Source organism: Podarcis tiliguerta (assembly GCF_965153285.1).
Source record: "Podarcis tiliguerta genome assembly, chromosome: 6".
NCBI lineage: Eukaryota > Metazoa > Chordata > Lepidosauria > Squamata > Lacertidae > Podarcis > Podarcis tiliguerta.
Genome location: NC_139539.1, coordinates 40978151 through 41000881, shown reverse-complemented (window position 1 = coordinate 41000881; position 22731 = coordinate 40978151). Strand labels below are relative to the sequence as shown.

At 45.9% G+C, this 22731-nt stretch overlaps 1 protein-coding gene across 3 annotated transcripts in view; it reads right to left on the bottom strand.

The window, feature by feature from the left end:
* Positions 1-378: 378 nt before the first annotated feature.
* The window catches only part of LRRN2 (leucine rich repeat neuronal 2), a 146488-nt gene continuing 124135 nt past the window's right edge, over positions 379-22731 (bottom strand). For all 3 annotated transcript variants that reach the window (XM_083445555.1, XM_083445553.1, XM_083445554.1), the window contains exon 2: positions 379-3901. In XM_083445555.1, coding sequence (XP_083301681.1) covers positions 1477-3627 — 2151 coding nt within the window. In that variant the 5' untranslated portion in view covers positions 3628-3901 and the 3' untranslated portion in view covers positions 379-1476. The remainder of the gene's footprint in view (positions 3902-22731) is intronic.

Below are 22731 nucleotides of genomic sequence, written 5' to 3'. Positions count from 1 at the left end.
GGATGGGGATCCTGTGCACTTCCAGCTCTTGCTGGATTACACATCCCATCATCCATGACTGTTGGTCATGATGATTGGGGCCGACGGGAGTTGCAGTCCAACAGCATCCAGAGTCACTTGCAGCAGTGGAGCCAATCTAGTGCTCCTGCTGGTGTGTTTGCACTGCACCAACCTTGCCCTTCTTCCTCCCGATAAGCTGCAGCAGCACCAATGATGGGAAGTCAGGTAAATGCTGCTGCCCCATCAATCACTACTGACAACGGTTCTTCTGTAGAACAGTTTCTTCCTAGGTCTTGTACCCCCTAACCCACTGCTGCATTATTTTTATTTTGCTCAACTAGGAAGAGATTTGGGGAAAGCACACTGCCCACTGGTATGTTTCATTTGCAATTTTAATTGGCTTATCAGAGACAAAGAGGTGATGACAGAGTTAGAAAATGAAACATTTATCCTCTCCCCTTTTCCTCACCCCCTCACCCACTCCACTTGCTTTTGTCTCCTGGGATATTTTGAGCTATGCAGCGTGGAGATCAGCCACTTCAAAACGAAGAGATTCTTATTCTTTGAAACCTCTCTTACATCAAAGATTATCCCCCCATAGCCTCCCCTCCCCACTGCCCACCCCTTAGCTGAAGCAATGCTGACCTAGCATAAAGCCTTCTAGCTATGGTAGATTGGTATACAAAGGATTTTTTTTTCTTTTCTTTTCTTTTTCTTACAAAAAACAGAAAAGCAGGAATTTCTTCACCCTCCCTCTTCCTCTTTTTTTTAAACATTATTCACAAAAGTTTACAAAATAGCCTTGAAATTAAGCTCCAATCCACTTTTGAGATCCAATCCATTTTTGCTAACTGATGTTGCTAATAGATTGAAGGATGCATTCATTGTTCTGAGGACCATTATTGTTCCTTATGGTCTCATAGCCCCATAAGTTTGCCTTTCCTCCACATTCACCTTCCCTAAGGTGGTCCCCAGGAGGCAACCCATGCAGCCTACAAGAAGAGGCTTGGTGGATTTGGTTCAAGATTAGATTCTCGATGGGCAATACACATGTACACATAAAGGAAAAGCCTCTTTTTTGTATCTCCAAGGGAGCAGCAATTTGCTGAACAAAATGTACATTGGTAGCAGGCTGCCAGGGGATCCACAGGCAGCCTATAAAGGGATGGTGAGATGCCAAGCTTGGTGCTTCCAAGCTCATGCTGTCTGCTCTCTGGGCACTGACTTCCTTTGCTGAAACTTTCCCTCCATAAACAATGGATTGTTCATCTTGGTATAAAGGAACATTGGTTTGGCCAAACTGGTGATTTTTGTTGGGTAAGGGGACATCCAAAGGGGACATTTTGTTGTCTTCATCCTCCATGCTTATTGTTTTCATGGTTGAGCTTTCCCCCCCATTTATATTTGGTAATTTTTTTTTAATCCACCAGAACTTCTTGCCCACCCTCTCTGGGGGGAAAAAGCTCCTGGAATCCTTCAGGAGTCTAGTGGTGTTGCTTGAACCTCCATGGCTAGGAGTGTCTCACTTTTCCTTGCTTGATCCCAGTGTTTGATATAAGTCGGATACACAACACGCACTGAAGAGGAACCTGACTTCCATGGCATGCAGGCCCTGTGGCTCCCAGGCTGTGGCTTGAGAGCACCCAAACCATAGTTGCCTATAAGGCTAATAAGCAGCAACAAAACGCAAAGAGACAGCACCAGTAGGGCGCTCTGCCTGCTTTCCAGGTACTGGTATTGTGCCTCTTTAGTCCTAGCATTGACGCAGGACACCTTGCTCTGCAAGGCTACGAAGGCGACATGAAGGCAGGCCCAGTATTCTGTGCTGTGGTGTAGCCGTGTGATGTTGTACATATGGGTGCCTGTTGGGAGGCGGGCCACACTCATCATGTCCAGGCTGGGGTTGAAGCTGGACCATGTGAGGTTGGAAGAAATGGTATTGAGATGAGGTTTCCAAGCAACCAAGATGTGGTAGGCCTGGACGTCCTTCACCAGCAGCTCCAGAGTATCCTCGCTGAAGGGGAAAGAACTGTTGACCATCAAGCTGATGCTTCTTGTATCGGCACCAATGAGATTTTGAGCCATGCATGTGTACAGCCCAGCTTCTTGCGCTGTAACCTTGTGGATCTCTATTGTCCCTTCGGGGTACACTTTATACTTTCCATCTTCGGAGTAGGGCATTAGCTTGAGACCTGATGGTGTGACCCAGTAGATCTCTGGCTCTGGTTCTGCAAGAGCCCTGCAGTGAAGAGAGACATCCTCACCATCTGCCACCTCCAAATGGGAAGGAAAGCTTTTGTCGGAGATGAGGGGCAAGCACCTGTCAGTCATTTCCCTGAAAGGGACGTCGCGGATGTGCTTCCTCTTTAGGTCTGGTGGCTCAGCACATAATGTGGATTGAGGCTCGATGAAGCGGATGCGGTTCTCTGTACTGTTGACCCAGCGGATGACGCAGTCACAGCGGATGGGGTTGCTATGGATACTGATCTCCTGCAGATTGGGGAGGGACTCCAGTGTCTGCTTATGCAAGGCACTTAGGGCATTGTTGTTGAGCATGAGGGTCTCCATCTGGGGGAGGTGGTGGAAAGCACTCGGGTGAATGTAGGATAGTTTAGGGTTATTGGTCACATCCAGCTTGGTCAGTTCAGGCAGGTTGATCAAGGCAAACTTGTCAATGGAAACCAGCTCCTCCATGTTGTTGAGTCCCAGTTCCTTGAGGTGCAGCATATTTGTGAAGTCACTCTGCTTAATCCTCTGAAGCGGGTTTTTGTTCAGATCCAGGAACTTGAGACCAGGGACTTGCTGCAGCGCCCGTTTGGGGACATTGACCAGCTTGTTGTCATAGAAAGAAAGGCTCTCCAGACTTTTCAGGCCTACTAGCGCATAATCTGAAATCTCCTTCAGGTTCATTCCAGCCAGAACCAAACTCCTCAGATTGGATAGGGCCCTGAAGTTCATATCCAAAATGGCATCCACTTTGTTGCCTCCAATCATGAGGATCTCCAAACTGGGCAACACTTGGAACCAGCGGCTGTCAACTGCCCTCAGGAAGTTGGAGTTGAGGTGGAGCCGAAGGAGACTTCCAAGGCCTGAGAAGGCTTGGGGTGAAATCCTACGTATTTGATTGTGGTTAAGATAAAGCTCCTGGAGGTTTGACAGGCCCGGGAAGCTGTTGTCAGGCAGTTCAGCCAGCTGGTTCTCTTCCAGGTGAAGGCTCAGCAACTGGGGCACATTCTTCAGGCCGAAGTCCAAAACGTCTGAAAAGCTGTTCTGTGACAAATCTAGCTCTGTCAGGTTTTTCAGATAGTCCAGCTCGCTCTGCTCGACCTTGGCAATATTGTTACTTTGCAAGAGAAGAATCTGCGTCCCCTCTGGCAAGCTTTCAGGCACTGTGGAGATAAACAAATCATTACAGTCAACTGTGGCTGCTTCCCTGTACACAGACCTGGGCGTGTACCATGGCCTGATCTGGCAGACACATTGCAGTGGGCATTTGACCTTCCAGGGCACAACAGGGATTGCAGTGGTGGTTGCCATACAGATGAGAAGCAAGTTCAGTTGGAAGTGTCTCATTTTCAACTGGCAAGTCCAACTTCCATGCAAGGTGTAAGCTTTTACAGGACACATTTGGAACTCAACATAAGCAAAAACAAAACCCAGAAACGGGGAAGAGCAGACAGCAAAAATCCACTGCCCTGCCAGCCCCGGAAGCTTCCACAGAAGTTGTTGTTCCTGAGGGAGGGTGCTGTGCTAGGGGTAGGAGGCTTCCTCAGCTAAAGAGGTCATCCTAATGGGCCTTGTGGTCCTTCTTTTTCTAATCAGAGCTTCTCCTTTTCCTCCTCCATAAGTGGTTCATTTTTTCTCTGGCTTGCATCGTTCAGACTTCTTCTTAAGGCTGCACCTGAAAGAGATAAACGAAAAAACTTTGTGTAAGAAACGAAATTCACAAGCTAGCAACACACAGGAGTCAAAGCTTAGCATGCCATTGTGCAGATTTCTTACAGAGCTGCTGTAAATGTGGCAGAGGCAGTGTTTCAGAACTCATGACTGAAGTATGCATGTGTCCATCATGGGTTGACATTCTGTGAAAATTGTTCAAATCTGTTTGACCAAAAAGGCCTCATGGCTTGCTAAACAGCTTTCAATATTGTGTTTTAATGTTTGCCTGGTTCCCCTCCCCACCCATGATCCACTGCCTACAGCCAAGTCTTATGATACTACTGCATTTGTGCCTGTCCTTCTAGGAAACAATGCCTGCAGGATTTATACTAGGCATTCTTAAAATCCAGTACTCAGCCAGGGAATTGTGTGTGTGTGCTGGAGGGGTGGGGGCGAGCAGCAGCAGATTGACAGGGTCCGGAGAGTAGTTCACCCAGGAGTCATTGACTGTGGAAGACAGGCCCAGCACAGAAAGTTAGAGGGCACCACTTGTCACCTGCATTTCTTAGCTGAAACCTCTCCAGTGTATCTGCAGTTCATTTGGGGAGGTGACCTTTCCCCCTCATGGCCATTTGGAGGTGGGCCTGCCCTTCTTTATGAACAGTCCCCCTAGTCTGAAGTGGCTACTCACCACATACCAGTGGGCTGCAGCAGAAACATAAAACCCTGCAACAAACTAGTGTGCTAACTCTGTCACCTCGTCTACCCAGGTAGGACTATATAGATACTTTACAATATGAGTCCTAGCAAGAGTTTGTCCCCCTGCTCATCTTCCAACGTGGCATACACCATCAGCTGCCAATAGCACCCCTGTAACATTTACAAATGTCAAAATGGTTATCTGCTATGGAAGAGGATAAATGGACACAAATCGGACATAAAAAATGTAACTCTAAAAAAACAGCAGGAGTCCATTTCAGACCATCAAGGCACTCTATAGCAAACTTTAAGGTTTAAGTACTTAAAAAAATGTTTCAAGAGGAAAAAAAAAAGTTTTAAGAGGAAGTTGCCAAATGGGAATTCAGTAAGTAAACTGACAGTGTGGAATTTGGTCTCAGCAGATACTGGGAATTTCTAGCTCACTATATAATTGCCCGTTTTATTTTATTTTGTTTTGATGGTTCTTTCTTTATTCTAATGGGTCTCATCCAGGCCAGCAGGCTTTTCCATGCTTATGACTGAATTCTGTATTCATTCATTCATTCATTCATTCCAGCTCAGCAGTTGTGTCTCTGAGCACAGTGGCCTCCAAAGTTGGGGAAACTGTGGTTTATAAATTCAGACACAACTCCAAATCACAGGTAGCACAAACCATGGTTTGCAAGCCTGTTTCAAAGCACAGCTTCTGATCCTAGTTTGTTGGTTAGTCACAAACCGCAGTTTGTCAGTTCAGACAAAACACAAATCCATAGTTAAACTTGCTTAACTATGATTTGCTGTAATGTTTAATTGATTTATAGCAGAAATCTACAGCCAGGAAATAAAAGTTAGAATGATTTTTGCACAATCCAGAAAAAGTTATGCATGATTAAGAGATCCCTTCATTCAGTACACAGTATTTCCACACAAAAAAGGAAGAAAGAAGTTAAATGCATACACTTCAATTGCTGGGAAGAATTTCTCTGTCTGTCTGTCTCTCTCTCTTTTTTAAGGAATAGTCCATCATAGGTTTGTAGCTCAGAAAGAATATATTCTCTCTCAGTCTTGCATGCATGTGTGCACTCATGCACACACACTTTTTTTGAGTGCAGTCAAGGGCTATATTGGCAGCCTGTGAGTAATGCATCAGGTTGCTCTGCTGGCAGCTTAATCAGAGAGCGATCTCCTTCCCGGGGGGCGGGGGGACATGCCCTCCTTTGGAAAACCATGTCACCAACTATTATTCTGCTTCCATCTTCCCGGGCTCCTATGATTATACTGCAACTCTCACAGACACATTCTGTGAGAAGGTAGGATGGATAAAACTGCTGTAAAAATCACTCTCCTTCCATTCCCAAACCCACATTAATGGCATTCATAAGAGACACATCGCAGGCTCAAATGTCTTCTTAGTTTCACTTGTGAATTGGCTTGAAGACCCATGCGGGGATTGCTACTGGCCATTTGGATGTTTTAATACATTTATCTGCTGGCATGGCTCTAAATGCACAATCCACAAGTCAGGCTTGATCGATAACATGCAGCAGGATGAGACAGCTGAATCTTGAGAGTGGGCAAACGGAACTGGCCCTACAATTGGACAGAATGAAGTAGCTGCCTCAGGAGACAGTTGCTGCAGCTGCTCTCTCTCTCTCTCTCTCTCTCTCTGTGTGTGTGTGTGTGTGTGTGTGTGTGTGAAGCAGCACATCTGCAGCCCCCCCCCCGGGCTGTTCCACTTGAACCCTCCAAGTTACTCCCTTTCTTGGATCTAGAAAACCAGTTTCCTCCAAGAGCGCCTGGAGTGTTGAAATAAGTCTCAACTGGTACTAGCATATAAGGCATTATACAACTCAGGACCATGTTACTTCAGAGACCACATTACCCCTTAAATGCCTGGTAGGTCAGTGCAGTCTGCAAGAGAGTGTCACTTTCATGTCCCCAATATATCTGAAGGGTACTCTGTAAACACTTAAAAGCAGGGCTTCTGAAGGCAGCCCTGTTTAGGGAAGTTTTTAAGGACTGATGTTTTAGTGTCTTTTTAATCTCTGTTGGAAGTCGCCCAGAGTGGCTGGAGAGGCCCAGCTGGATGGATGGGGTAATAATAATAATAATAATAATAATAATAATAATAATAAAAAAAATAAAATTTATTATTATTATTTTAATTTATTAATTCATTCTGGTGTGGCTGCCCCTGTTCTGTGGAACAGCATGTATCCTATGAGGATACAACAGGCACCCACCAGCTACACGTTCCCATAAACAACTGAAGACCTTCTTGTTCAAACAAGCTTTCCCATCTGGATTAACATTTCTCTGCCAGACCTACTCTGCTACTGTTTTCTGTATTGTTGCTCACTGTTTTTATTGCATTTTGTACATTGCCTTGAGATGTGTGTTGAAGGTGATTAAACAACAATGGCCAACCTAGTCATGGAGCGGGCACCCTTTTGTATTTAGCATCTGGCAGCAAAATCTCTTGGGCCAGCCTTGAGAAGAGAGGTGATTGAATGCTGTTCTCACAAAAACACATAGAAAACATGTGCACCTAGGAAACTGGTATGCCAGAGAAAAGCCCAGCCTGGAGCTCTCCTTGACACCTGCTTTTTGTGTGTCCAGAGTCTCTATTTAAAGACAATGTTTGCCTATATTTCTTGATCAGTTTCCCCCAGATCACTTTCCAGTCTCAAGGAAATGAAGGAACCTTATTCTGTACCTGCCTCCTTTAAAAGAGGAAAATACATTGTTTTGCACGATCTGGATGGATTTATGGAAGAAAACACATCCGCAGAGAGGGGAAAGAAAGATGAAGGTCCATCAAGAAGGATGTGAAAATCAATACAGCCCACCCTTTCTTTAGTGCAGTTCCTCTGGGAGTTGGCATAATAAAAGTCAAAAGACCTTGTGGAAGGCAGCAGCGTAAATGCAAAGGATCAATTTTGGCACATGGGCCACAGCAAGGCAGTGGCATATAATCTTTACTCCGACACCCTTTATAGAGTGAGCATTGGGCCTGTAACTAACTTCTTTGGCCTTGGAAAACCACAGCCTTGTTCATTTAATTTTCCTGGAGTGCATGATGATTGCAAGTTGCATGTTTAAGCTTCATAGATGATTGGGGGTTTTGTTCTGCAAATCACAGGGTCTTTCTCTTTCTGAACCTCAAAGCCAGGAGGTGGTTTGAAGAAGAACCGTTAAACTGATCTGGAAATGCTGATCGTTTCTATTTGGAATTGGGAGTATAAAGTGAGGGTTAAAGCAAATCAGCTTTAAGGAAGCCTTTCTGAAAAGGCTCAGCATAGTTTATTTTCAAGGCATTTATTTTTGTTCTCTCTCCCCCCTCCATTCTTTTTATCTTTTTGTTAATTTAGTTAAGTGCCTCTAATGTTATGTGTACACCTGGAGGTTGAAGCTCTGGGAGGGTGGAAATACAATTGGAGGTGGGTATAGGCTTATTTATTTATTTGTATTTTATTTGTTATGCGAAAAGGGCGAGGAGGGGAAGGGTCCATTTATTCTGGACCAAATCTTTTGGAATACAAGTTCTTAAATTAAAATATTGCTATATAAATGTTATTTTTAAAAAACAACAACAGTGAAAACAAATTGGGACTTCTCTTTTAGGTCATCCTATGGACCAGTCGGGGACACGGGTGGCGCTGTGGGTAAAAGCCTCAGCACCTAGGGCTTGCCGATCGAAAGGTCGGCAGTTCGAATCCCCGCGGCGGGGTGCGCTCCCGTTGCTCAGTTCCAGCGCCTGTCAACCTAGCAGTTCAAAAGCACCTCTGGGTGCAAGTAGATAAATAGGGACCGCTTACTGGCGGGAAGGTAAACGGCGTTTCCGTGTGCTGCGCTGGCTCGCCACATGCGGCTTTGTCACGCTGGCCACGTGACCCGGAAGTGTCTCCGGACAGCGCTGGCCCCCGGCCTCTTAAGTGAGATGGGCGCACAACCCTAGAGTCTGTCAAGACTGGCCCGTACGGGCAGGGGTACCTTTACCTTTACCTATGGACCAGTCAGTGCTTGCCCTCTCCTGTTTCATGGAACCTGGGTCCAGGGGAGGTCCAAGTGGCCATTGCATGGTCAGTTAAAGCCTGCGTCTTCCATCACCTGTGATATAAGATGAGTGTTAGGTGGGGAAGGGAATCACCCTCTTTCAGTGTAGGTGGACTGCATCAATTATTGTAGGAGATCTTTGTGGGAATCCTTCAGTCAGATCCATAATGTCGTTTGTACTGGCGTTGTCTTAAATGTCCTTTCTAGGTCCAAATGTGGAGGTTTGGTGAAGATGAGCTTCTAGCAAACAGTTTGTTACAGAGGAGGGGTGTGTGGGAGGTGGGAGGTGAAGGAGGACAGTATTCTAGCAATCAAACTGTGCAGAATGACAGTTGCGTCGTCTGTCACTCCTCATTAATCATTTTGTGCTTATCACTCATTATTACTGATTCCTTGTCTGCCATTCATTGTTAACAGCCACACAAAGCATATGGGCTAGTCAATTCTGGTTATGGATTTAGCAATTTTACCTAATGGAGGAGCTGCAAAGGTAATTAGCAGGAGACCTTAGGCTAGTCCCTGCCCTGCTGAACTCTGTTGAACTAGGTTGCTGTTTCACGGTTCTGCGTTGCTTGCTTGCTTTATATAGCTACAGGCTCCAGTTTGAATTATTATGGCCCCTTTTCTCCCATTGCCATCTTTTCTGTGGCAGATTCCATCTATGTGATAAAATAAATCTAACAGGCAGGACTTTAAGGCTGGAGTGTTAATGTTTCTTGATGTCGGTGAATGAGAAGAGAGGAAGTCAGGTCCAGCACCGGCGACTGGTGGGGTTGGACTTTGGCCAAGGGCTCTATCTGCTCCATGATTGGCCTGAACCAGCCATGCCTCCCCCTGCTTGCCAACTTACTTACAACCTGCAGGGGAATGGTGCTGGCTGTCAGCTTCATTTTCCTCAGTCTCAGGTTTGCTCAGCAAGGGAGGAGGAGTGTAAGGACAAAACTAAAATTAGCTGACTCTTCTTGCCATTGGCTCTGGCTCCTGCTAGCGTTGGGTCTCCCTCTATCCTGTCCTATCAGTCCCAATGGGCACCAGACACCAATGAAAGCTTGAAAAATGGACATTTTTAAATTTAATTTGCTGGAAAACTTCCAGTCGACTGCAAGCAACATCCTGCTTACAAAAGAATACAGAGCTGTGGCTTTCCTTTTTCACACATTTCAACATACCTTGGGCCAGGAAGAGGGCAAGGAAAATGTACAGTGTGTTAGGTGGGAGCAGAGTTTTGAAAATGGGACTAGTCGCTGTTTGACAGAACTGAGGATTCTGGGAATTCCCCTGCACATATTTTTTCACAGTCCTTTGTGACAGTCTTGAATGAATGACTGTGACTGCGGGAGAACTTATTAGTGCTTAATAAAACAAATTCCAATTAGTTTGGCCATTCATCTGTACGGTTTTACTTTATATGCTCTTTCCCAACCCAAGTCCACATACACAGAGCAAATGCATGACAGCCAGTGTGGTGTAGGTCAGGGTTCAGATCCCCACTTGGTCATGCAGCTCACTGAGTAGCCTTGGACCAGTCACTGCCTCTCAGCCTAAGCAACCTCACAGAGTTGTGGTGGGGATTAAATGCAGGGGGAGACAACCATGTCTCAAGCTCCTTGGAGGAAAAAGGTGGGATCTAAATGCAATAAAAAATATAATGAAATTTACCAATTTTATGTCACAGATACCTGCCCCCGCCCCCTAGATCTTTGAATGGAAGTTCTATGAGGATACAAAAAAAAGTCTTGTGCTGTCAGAGAATTAAAGTTCCCAAGGGTGCCATGGACAAAGATTTTTCACATTGTTGAGAGCAGAGTTCTTCAAAAGAGAGAACTCTCTACAGCCTGGGATGTTAGATTCAATGAAGGAGATGAAGCCGACCCACAGCAGGTTCACATCATGGGGCCAAAATCTCTCTGACTAGCATTTGAGCACACCTGCCACAGCTACCATCTCACATAGTGTAGCTGCTCATTAAAATCCCCAACTGCTAGTTCTGAAATCTTGGGCATCTCTTTCACACACACGAACTCTGAAGCACTTCCAACTTAACTAACCAAAAACATTCACATTCACTGTGCGTAGGCACCTTAAGGTTCTATAATTGCTACCAAGTGACATCCTAATTGGTTGCAACGATGCTGTGAAGAGATGCTGGATAACAAGTGGAGACGTTGCATTCTCCCTTTCTCTTCTTTCTGCTTGCCATTCCTAGCCTACTGAGTCCTTGTATGTTTCTATCCAGATGTGACAGGAGTGAGCCAGCAGTAAATCACACTGTGCACGTTGGCGTTAACCCTTTATTAGCAGGAACAAGATCTGCACAGACTTGGCAGAGTTTCAAACTCATCCCCAGTAGGATCAGTTGCCCCCCATGGATCAGTTGCTGAGACTAAAGGTCCCTGCCTCCCTACAGCTGCCTCTGTCTCCTCTTCTCCAGGTTTCCCATGGATTGCTATTTACTCCTAAAAGGTAAAGGTAAAGGGACCCGTGACCATTAGGTCCAGTCATGACCGACTCAGGGGTTGCGGCACTCATCTTGCTTTATTGGTCAAGGGAGCTGGCGTACAACTTCTGGGTCATGTGGCCAGCATGACTAAGCTGCTTCTGGCGAACCAGAGCAGCGCACGGAAATGCTGCTTACCTTCCTGCCAGAGCGGTACCTATTTATCTACTTGCACTTTGACATGCTTTTGAACTGCTAGGTTGGCAGGAGCAGGGACCGAGCAACGGGAGCTCACCCCGTCACGGGGATTTGAACCACCGACCTTCTGATTGGCAAGTCCTAGGCTCTGTGGTTTAACCCACAGCGCCACCCGCGTCCCTGCTATTCAGTGGTAAAGAGTGGATTTTTGGGAGGAAGTGCCAGGGCAAAAGAAGGGGAAGGGGAAGTTCTCGGATACATTGCACCTAGAAATGTGGCATAAAAGGAAGCAGTCATGTTCCATCAAATCTAGTCCACCTCTCCATTTGCTTCCCCAAGATATCCCCCTCACCTCCCCACTATTATATATCTTTCCTCTGCATCTCCTCCCTTTCCATGGTTTCACACCTTCCACATCCAGCAGCCCTGCTAGCACACTCACAGCGTGAGTTCGATACAGAGTAGAAAAGAGCTCATAATTCTACACTACTGATTCCCAGTCATTGTTTTTTAAGAGCACAGTATCATCAGGAGTGACTCCTAAGTTAGTGTCATGGGAAAGGGCAAGAGCTTTGAAAATGGGGGAAATCGCAACTAGATGATTGCTTTAACTACAGGGGTGGAGAATCTCTGGCTTTCCATCAGCCCCATCCAGCCAAAACATCTGGAGAGCACCAGGTTGGGGAAGGCTGCTCCCTAGGACATAGAGACCAATGCCAGTTTTCTTGGGAAAGAGTTGCACTGAATGCAGTAAAACATCTACAGTTATGGCTAGGATCAGGGATAAAGCTTCTTATCTCCCCGCATATCCAGAGGTGCATTCTATTCAAGAAAGCTTCAGCACATGTAAAAGATGCATCAAACGAAGCCAATTGTCTTCCAGCTAAACTCATTTATCTGGAAGGAATTTGCATCCATTGCACTGGCACTGACTTTGAATCATGTGCTTTTAGGACCAGGGTGCTTGGATGGCAGCAGTACAGTGGTAAATAGAAGTCATAGAGCAAGGACCCTGAGGACACTGGCTTTTCCTTTGGGCAACTCATTATGCACCACTGTCCCCAGACATCAGCTGGAAGTTTTCCAAATGCCTCCTAAATAGAATTTAATGTGGTTTCCGCGAGAGGGCTGCATCTCTTTTATTTAATCATCCTGCTATTGTGGGGCCTGGGCCAGTCACACGGGAGCCCAAATGCACCCTCCAAGAGGCTGTTAAAATTCAATCTGTCTCCTTTGTAATGGACTGCATGTGCTTGCAGCACAGCCGCCAATTGGTTCACTGAGAGAACAAGATCTTTAATTACAGAGCAATTGTGGGCAGGTGGGACTGGTGGAGCTTGTTTGTGGAAGGTTAAAAATAAAATAAAGTCAAATTCTGTTATTGTAAATGTATTAATTCAGGAGATAGCAGGTGGCTGCACAGATAAACACAGAAAACACACCAGATGGACTGAGATGTTGCCCCGACAATCCATCGAAAGGACCAAGCCTTACAGAGTGTTTTGCACTTATTGCAAACTCCCAGCACCTTAATGTCCCACTAAATGTCTCAAGGCACTGAAGCTACCCGGGAAATAGAAGCTTAAGTACTGAGCAGGATCAGACTGTTAAACAGCATAAGACGTGCCTATGACATTTTCTGCAGACTGCCTTCCCCTACCAATACGACAAGGTTGCCTGTTAGGAGAATCAGGATAAGCATCCTGCACTTTCCATTGTTATACAAAAAATGGAAGGTTGGTTCAGATGAGCATGTTTGTCATTTTATTAGCCAGCAAGCTATGGCTTAACACTGGAGTGTCAAGTGTGTGTTTGAACTGTATATGTTCAGATGATGTCATGGGCTACAAAAATTTGGTGTGTGGAGTTTCATCTGTGGTGGCTTTTCTGCACATGCAGCTCGCCACTTGATGCTGACCACAAGAACAGTATTGCTGGATTACATTGAAGGTCCATCAAGCTTAGCATGTGTGCTGGGGTGGAGCTATGGAGCAACCCTTCTGACACCGATGCTGCTGGTGCATACCTGGGTGGGACTGGAATAGGGCAGAGTTTGCGTTTTGATTCCTCCCATTTCTTTGTTTCAGCAGCAGTACAGTGAACCCGCCAGATACGAATTGAATTCATTCTGGGGGTCTGTCCGCAACCCGAAAAGTCCGTAGGCAGAAGTGCCTCTTCTGCGCATGTGCACGGTGCGATTGAGCACTTCTGCGCACACACGTGGCGTGCAGAGCACTTCTGTTTGCTGCATTTGTAACCCGAAAGTTACGTATCCAGAGTGGTACATAACTAGAGGGTCCACTATACAGTTTAAGGAGGGAAGATTCTTTTTCTTTTCCCCCCAGGTGGTACAGTTAAACAACCAGAAGCCAGAAATCCTTCCTGATCCACCTTAAACTGTCCAACCAACAGATCCTGATCTACCTTTACCTCCCCCTGTTGTAACTAAAGTTAAATCCACAGAACAAGTGCCATTTTTTTTTCTAGAAAAAGAGGTTCCAGGAACTCACCATGAACTTCTCCCTTGTTCTCTTAGAATGCCAATGGTGCCCAACTGAGCTCTGGCTGAAAAAAAGCACTGCATAGAACTCATTGCACAATCCACTCCACTTCACCTGTTTCCATCTCCTGTTGCCTTTCTTGTGTCTGATATGTCTATTTATAGATGCCCTTTGGGGCAGGGACCTCCCCTCTCATTCTTTGCAAAGCAATTGACTGCTTGTCAATGGCACTGGAAATAAATAACCATGCAATCCTATGCATGCCTACTCAGATGTACAGCCCAAAGAGTTCAATGGGATTTGCTCCCAGATCAGCGTGAATTGGATTGCAGCCTCAATAAGCAAACCCATATACACCCAGCCATACTCATTTCTGAATGGTGGCCCTGGCAGATCTGGGGACTGTGCATGACATGCTAATGTCCTCAAGATTTTGGTTGCTACACGCTCCATACCTCCTGTGGCTATTTCTGAGCTCTGTTTTCAGAAGCATCATCTTTACTTCAAGCCTGTTGGTTTCTGCTCAATACTTCATTTTTATTCTTCCTCTATCTTTTGCAAATACTTTCCAGTTTGGGTAACCAAATGTGATGAACTTTTCATAGTTGTGCAGGAGAGGCAGTTGCAGCAGGTGGGGGGCTACTTATCTGAGAAGCTGCATCCCCCAAAATTTCTTCTTCTACATGTCTTTTACAAAGACAAGAACCTTGTCTTTCCTCACTCTCTTTTCCCCCAGCAGCCCATTGTTAGATCCAGAAAATGCACATGTTAACTAACATATAACAGTACATATCATAAGCATTTCTGCAGAGCAGAGTGCCTAACTAGGGTAGCTGATGCAAAAGAAGACAGGGTTCCTGCACCTTGGTGTAGGGAATACCTGCTGGATTTTCCTCCTCTGCTCAGTTATTAAAGATGCAGGAGCCCCAGCCCTCTTTTGCATCTGGTCCCATTAAGCTTAATGCAGCCGAATCTCACACTTGGGAGTCCAGCTTCCTCCCCCAGATTTCCAGCCCAGATCAGTTCCAGTCTCTCCTCTGGCTTGATCTCAAGCAGAAGATTCAGCCTTCCAGGAAGTCACCAGAATGCCAAGCAACAAAGAAGCTAATTAAAAATAAGTCCCACACATTTCTCTGCTGCTTCCTTCAGTGCCTTGTTCTAACCAGCCACCGCAGGGGAGTGTGGTTGTTCACAGAAGCAGGCGGGTAAACTCATTAGTAGTGCATTCCCTGTTCATCGCATGAGATAATTGTCGGAGGTTTTAGCACATTATAGGTGCTCTGAAGATGCGGCTAATGGATTGTGTACATATAACATTTCACTCTCATGCACACACCTACACGCTCATCCCTGATTTATCCCAGGGAAAATGTGCAAGCCATCCCCAAGATTACAAGGCAGATGAGAGGCAGGATAAACCAGGCAGTCCTGCATCGTGCTAGAGCCCTCTAGCTACCTTCAGGCTTTCCTTTTTCTCTGACACCCCAGTGGGGGTTGGAAGAGTCCTGGGAAGATTCAAAGGCTTGCACTTGAATATACTCAATATTATGATGCACAAAAGCAGCGTTTGCTAAGAGCTGTCATCACACCTATTTTGTCCGCTGCATTATAGCCAGGGATGTTATGTACGTGGATCAAATTGTCTTAATGCTATTTTTATTTGTTTCATTTTATTTATAAGATGCCAAAAATGTTCTGGGTGGTATGCAAAGATTTTAACTGGCCCTAAGTACTCTGCTCAGGCTTACAATGCAAAAGATGGTGCCAAGGGGGGAGGAATATGGGGAGGGAAGAAGAGAAACAACCAAATCCAGGTAGCAAAAGTTTCCACCAGCCATTAAAAACAAGACAAATCTTGTGTGATGTACAGCTGATACACAGGCTACTTAGGTGTTCATTGACCAAGCTTAATAAGGTCTTTGGTTTAACCACTCATCCATTTGCCATTGTGTTAATAAGTTTGTAATGCATTAACTCTGTTGAATGTTAAGATGTGGGATGAAACTTGATGTACAGTACTGGTATCTGACAATACATTTAATAGCAGCAGCAGCAGCAGCAGCAGCAGCAGCTGCAACAACAATTAAATAAATTTATCAGGGGGTAGCTATGTTAGTTTGTACCAACAAAGACAATAGAGTCTTATGGTACCTTAAAGGCTAAACAATGTATTCTGGCATACGTTTTTGTGAGCAAAAGTCCACCATGGAATGAATGGAATGTTAGCTGTGATGTCAGAGGGAAATTAAATGCAAGAAATGCAGACAGTAATAAGTGCATTAATACTTTAACGTTTGCAAAATAATTCCAGTGACAATTCACAAAGCACTGTTGAATATAATGCAACTACTCTGGTACTGGTGTGTTAATTACGGTAACACCTGTATCACCACCATCACCATCCTAACCACTAGAACAGACTGTTCTCTTGCTGCTCTGTGCTTTACTTAGACCTTGGCTGCCTAGGAATTTTTTTTTTACAAAGCAACCACTTCTCCCCCTTGCAACCTTGTTTGATCAATCAAACAAATACATTTGTTTGCATTCCCAGGCTAGGATCAATAGGCTATCCCTGGCTGCAAGAGGAGATTTAGAACCAGCATTATAGAGCATGGGGCTTGAATGAAAGATTGGCTATGGCATCTGACTTCTCCCACCCGCATCTTGTGAACCAGTCAGCCTCTGCCCACCATCCCATCCCCCACTTCCAATGCCCACCTCCAGGTTTGGGGGGGGGGCGGCGACGAGAATGAATCACCATGAAGGTGGAATGGTATAGAGAAAAAGAATATAAGCTGAACAGAATCAGGAAGGGGGAGAGTTGGCAGAAAACAATTTCCCTCAGGGAGGCAACATAACAAGAACAGCTGAGTGCATCCAAGCTGCCAACACAGAGTGCCTTTTGCAGGAGCTATACAACGATGCTTATGAAAAGGTGCCTCTTTTGAGCTAAATTTCCCCTGATGAAGAGCTTATTCCATCTCAAAATGTAACCTCATTTTGTACCTATTATGAAGTCTGATTTGATCTCCGTTGATTAGGTGCTCCTCTCATGCTGTGCTGCTGCCGCCAGACAAAAGCACAAGAGCACCTGTGTGTTTCGCTTAAGACTGGAGAAAGAGCTGGACAATGGCTGGGTTCTCTAGTCCAAAAAATGGAGGATATGCTATGATTTGGAAAGCTGCCTCTCCAGCTGTACCCTGGCTGTTTGAAGGGCCATTGAGTCCCAAGCCTGGAGCAATTCCTGAACCACCCTCCTCCCTCCCACAGGACAACCATGAGGAAGGAGCACTGAGGGTTGCAGAAGTGATGTGGGCAGCTTGGGCTCACCAGAAAAAAGGCCTGGCCATCACCCCTGAGCATTGCACATGCTGGTCCTCCAACAGCATCAGGAAGGGACAAGTATGGCTACCACATTCGATGGATGGATGGGCCTCTCCCCTTGGGTTACCATGTTGCTCAGTTCATTTTTGTCTGGCACAAATATTAATGCACTTTCCCTTTGCTGCTCTCCCAGTGGCAGGAGTCCCAGTGAAGGATCCTGGAACTGTGTGAGTGGCAAGATCTAGCAGGTCTCTCTTACAAAAAGCTAGGGTTGGTCCCTTGCCCGTTACTCTTCTAGTTCTCCCTGCCTTTTGCCCTGCAGTCTGGATATGTGAGGCAGCATTACCCTCTTGGAAGAGCATTCTTTTTGTTTGTTATGTGGTACCAAGGAAATACCCCTAGGGAAAAGGGTTATTGAATGTGCACCTCTGTTGGCAACAAAGTACCAGGCAGCAGTGCTTTCCATTTTCTCTTCCCTGCCTTGAATTGATTGGAGAAGCATTTGTTCAGTGGCTTTGGCAGGAAAAACAGAGAAGCCAGCAAAGCTTTTATCATTTGAAAACCAGCCAACCTCTCCTCCGCACCCCTGTGCTCTGTCGTGAAGCAAAGCCATTTTGTGTGTTTGTGTGTGCAACTCTGATAGGGTCGTATTATCATGTGAGCGACCTTCTGGAGGCTGCCTGCCAGTGGCAGGCAGAGCAAGAGGCAAAAGTGAGAGAAGCAACAGATGTAACTCTTAGTTTTGTACAGCCAACTACATTTCAGCCCAGGAAAAGGGGCATCCAAGAAGGCTGTAGAGTGCAGACCATCAGGTAGATGATTTGGGCAAAGAAACTTTCAGCAGGTGGTGTGAAGTCTCATGCTACGTAGCTAGTTTTTCTGGTGCTTCTACCATTTTTTATTCCCTCTCAATGTCTTTCACAATGCAGTGGTCTTGGTGAGGGATTACACTGAGGATTAAAATGGTAGTGGCATTGACGAGTCCTGCTGCGGGGGGCTAACACTTCTGTTAGGGCCTAACAAAAAAATGGGGAGGTGGACCAGTCCCAGCATTGATGGGATCTGCTGGGACTCCAGCATTTTCCAGCAGACATCATGTGCAGGCACCAGGTCTGTCTTGCAGAGTTGCCCCTTTAAAGCACACATGTTCTGCATGTACAGTATGGGAAGAGAATCCTTCCTGGTGCCATCCAACCCCCAACCCCTAGCTAGGGTTGCCATATGTCCAGATTTTGCACAAAAAAACTCAACAACTTTGGCCAAAAACTAATTTTCCTTTTAGATTTTGGAAAAAAAAGCTCAACAACTTTTCTCTTTTTGAAATATGGCAACCCTAGTCATAGCAGAAGGCATTGAGGGGAGGGAGGACAACTGGGCCTGATCCTTGAACCAGCTCCAGGCTGGTGCAGCAAACCAGGTCTGGATCAGACCTGATGCTTTTGCACCACAGTAACAAAAATGCCTTGGGATCCAGAGCACAAACCTGCCTTCGCATCAAGGCTTTCCACTGACGCACATTGGCAGAATACACTGCCAAGGAGCCTTCTACCCACCCACGTTTGCCAGTTTAGCTGGCAGAGCTGGGTGAAGGGACACATGTGCTCAATCCAACCCCTTCCCAGTCCGATGTAAGTGGGGGTTTGGATTAATCTATGTATAATTTTAGGATCAAGTCTCAGGATGTTGAGGACTAGATTTAATTTCTCCTGATGCCATGGGCTGGGACTTGGGTAGCAGAACATGGTACAAACTTGTATTACTACCTCCCTCTCCCCCTCAAAGGCCTTGTCTTCTTTGAATAATGGGAGGATTGATGAATCTTTGTTTAGTTCCTTTAAGCTCTTTACATTTCTGGCTGCCTGATTTGTATTTATAGCCAGACATGGAAGTAAATTAATTATTCTGAGAGGCAACCACTTCACTAGGGCTACTAAAGACTTGTGTGCCCTGAAGGAAGGCAGAAAAAAAAGCCCATGCTAAGGAGCAGAATAGCTGAAGGCCTCCCCTGTGTGCCTACAGATACATGCATGCAGCAGGTTTCCATGCAGTCCGGAACTCCAATTGCACAGTGGTCAGGATTACACAGAGCCTCCTCTGCAAGGCTCCTCTTTCCAAAAAGACAGGAGGGCAGGGAGTCTGATCTGTCCACTACTTTTAATTGTGCTCCAAGATGAGAAGGTGAGGAAAAGTAAAAACTGGGACACTCCAGGATCAAATCAGAAACCAAGATGGCTTCTCTAATTCTGGAATTGTCCCTGGAAAATCAGGACACTTGAAGTGAATGCAAAGGGGAAACTCCAAAGAGGAATCACCTTGGGTGACTTAGGGAAGTAGCAAGGGCACTTGTATTTTCTTTTGTCTCTTGTCAGGGGCTGGGCTGGATCGGAAGATTGGGAAATGCAATTGCAGGGAGATCTAACAGACGAGAAGGGGGAATATTCGCCTCCCCCTGCTTCCAGCATTTCCAGAAGCAGTGAGGCATGCAGACACAGAAGCTGCACAGTTGAGAGTGGAGCTATCCAGCGATGAGATAGTAGCTAAGCAACCAGAAGGGAGGGAACAGCTGGGTGATACATCAATCAAGAGTGGGGTGGAACCCCCTCCCTCCCTCCAAACTTGGAGGTCTGAGCGTGTTAGAAATCAAAGGAGGAACTTCCTGTTGGCACGCTTCTTGCTGCGGAAGTGGGGAGGAGTCAGAGTAGGCAACTGATATCCTCGCAGAGGGCTGCCTGTTTGTGCTTGCAACATAATGCTGTAATAGAAGGACTATAAATCTACCAAGTGCTCATTAATTCTTATCATTGAGCTACCAGAAGGGAGAGGGGAACTCCTGTACTTGACATCTCCGTTTAAATCTGTGGTGAGTGAACAGGTTTGAAGTGAGGGATGTTAGGTGTGTTCAGCCTTGACATGTGAGGGCTAAAGTCTCTAGGGTGGCAGCCCCTTCCCCGTGTGTCACCAGGCATGCCCCATCCACTCCTGGTCTTAGCTTCTTTAGGTCAAAGTACAGAGGGACTTGTAAGCATATTTAGGTAAACATGCTTAAAAGCCTCTTCCTAGTCAAGAATATGCCCCCACTCCCCATTGCCCCACTATAGGCCTTGCCACTCCAGGCTGAATGCTTGAAGGGGCCTTATATTAATCTGTGTTTGCCTGCTTAGAGCATCTTGGGTTAGCAGATTTTACTTTAGGAATTTGAGTTGATGTTCATGAATTTTCAACCATGTTTATTAATTGAATTATTAATGTCCCCCATGGGATATAATTGACAGATTATTGCGATTTTTTTATTGTGGGATATTTTCCCATATTGTTTGACTTCTTCTTTTTGACATCTTGGTGCTTGTTTTGGTTGTTGTCATCAGCCGCTTGGGCCGTCCTTTTGGAAATAAAAGAGGGGTATACAGATGGCATGAAAGGAAATGAAGGGGGTGCACAATGCATTCTGGGATAGGATACTAGCACAAATGCAAGGATGGCATGTATATGAAAGATAGTTCTTTCTGAAAACACTCTCTCTCACATGTATTATATAATTATGCATAGAGGGGTTCCTATTCCCTAAACACCTACTGGACCTGACAGTACTTTCTCTACTGATAATTGCTGCTCTGTGCAGATAAACACTTTATATTTTGCCAGTACAACTACAGTGGTACCTTGGGTTACAGATGGTTCAGGTTACAGACACTTCAGGATACAGACAGAAATAGTATCTCCGGTTAAGAACTTTACCTCAGAATGAGAACAGAAATCACACAATGGTGGTGTGGTGACAGCGGGAGGCCCCATTAGCTAAAGTGGTACCTCAGGTTAAGAACAGTTTCAGGTTAAGAACGGACCTCCAGAACGAATTAAGTTCTTCCCCAGAGGTACCACTGTATCGGCTTAGAGCAGGGGTCGGTCCAGGGCCACATTCACTTGGGGTAATCTATCTGAGACCACATAGCAACAGTGGGTAGAGCTAGACTCTAAAGCAGGCAAGCTCAGAGCCAAAAATGGGTGGACCCAGAGCCAAAAGTAGCTGGGGTCACCCTCTCTTCTCTTTCAACTGTCCCATTATCTCTTTCTCTTTTTCTGTTGCCCCTTTCTCTCTCTGTTCTACTCCTTTCATTTCCATCTCCTCCTCTTTGTCAGCCACTGAAATGAGACCAAGGATGCCCACCTGTGGAATAGGATACTGGAGCAGGGTGCCTTGCTGTGGAAAGAAGCAGACCCTTCCAACTCCTGGATCAGGTAGTGCACCACCCACAGTATGATATTTCTCCTACTGAAGCCAGAATGTGGTCCCTGCCCTAGCTGCGTTTGCTTCCTTATGCTGCATACTCCATATCAGTGCAGAATTGCAGCTGCCATGACTGCGGTGGTGTCCCTAGTGGGCAGACAGACACATTCTAGACAGTCTGAGCATTGATGGATCACCTCGGCCTTATGTTGTGCTGACTGAAAAAGCCTCCCATCCCTTTCCGCCAGGCTGAGCCTTGAAGAACATATGACTGGCGTAATGGAATCTAACTTTGATAAACTTCAGTCTTCTTGGGGGAAGATAAACTGTGGCTAAGAAAATACAGACGCAGAAACAGCACACACACACACACACACACACACACACACACACACGAAGCTGCATAGTCTGTACACAAAGCTAATGCTCTTACTGTTGGCAGATGCCTTGTAAAGGCTTCTTGCCAACACACCTTGTGCAATACTTCAGCCGGGGCCCATCAAACTGCCACGCACTGTTTTCCTGGCATTCCCCCGTCCATCACTGCTGCTGATGGCTAAGGTGTGTGCTTGAAAACATTCTCCCTCCATCATGGCTGGAAAGGGGGCACAGGACTCGTATAAGTGGTGGAAGGAAGCCAGATCTGGGACAGACAAGGGAGTATGGGCAGTGCATAATGATGACAGGGAGTGAGATGTCATCCAAATAGAGCTTGACAAGGACAGTGAAGTCCTTTCCCGGTTGCAAGGCAGCACCAGTTTCAGATAGGGGCAGAAGGGCTATGGAAAGCAGCTAATGTTTCTCTTTTTGTGCAAGAAACAAATGGAAGCCCAGCTAGAGCAATTCCCCCAAAGGTAAGGAATGGTCATATTTCTGCAGATTTCAGTTGATTCCCTCCCCTCCTCTCCAGAGAGTATGGAAACTGAAGGTCTGTATTCAGGAGCAACTTGTGCTCAGGTCCTGCTTGTGGATTTTTAACAGAATGCTGGACTTGATGGGCCACTGGTTTGATCCAGCAGGCTTTCCTTATCCTCTTATGGCCCAGAATCTTAGAAGACCTTGGGTCCTCCTCTTCCTCTAACACACGCTGTCTTTCCTACCCTCTTCCAGCTAGTGCCACAGGGCCCATGGCAAGAGGACCCTGGTGCCCAAGGTTCCCCATCCTTGCTCTCCATCTTACCTGGCACACACACTGCTTTAAGGGGAGTATGATATCCCAAAAACTCATTTCAGGGGTTAAATTAGCAGACATTTAGACTGCGAAATGCTCTATCTCCAGTGACGCTAGCACAAGGGGTCTAAAGTTCTTGGTTTCACACCACCTGCTCTTTGCCTGGAGGGAAAGATGTGCTTTATATGCAGGGTGGAGCACAGGCACGGATAGGATTCGCGCCGAGGGATTCCGTTCTGTT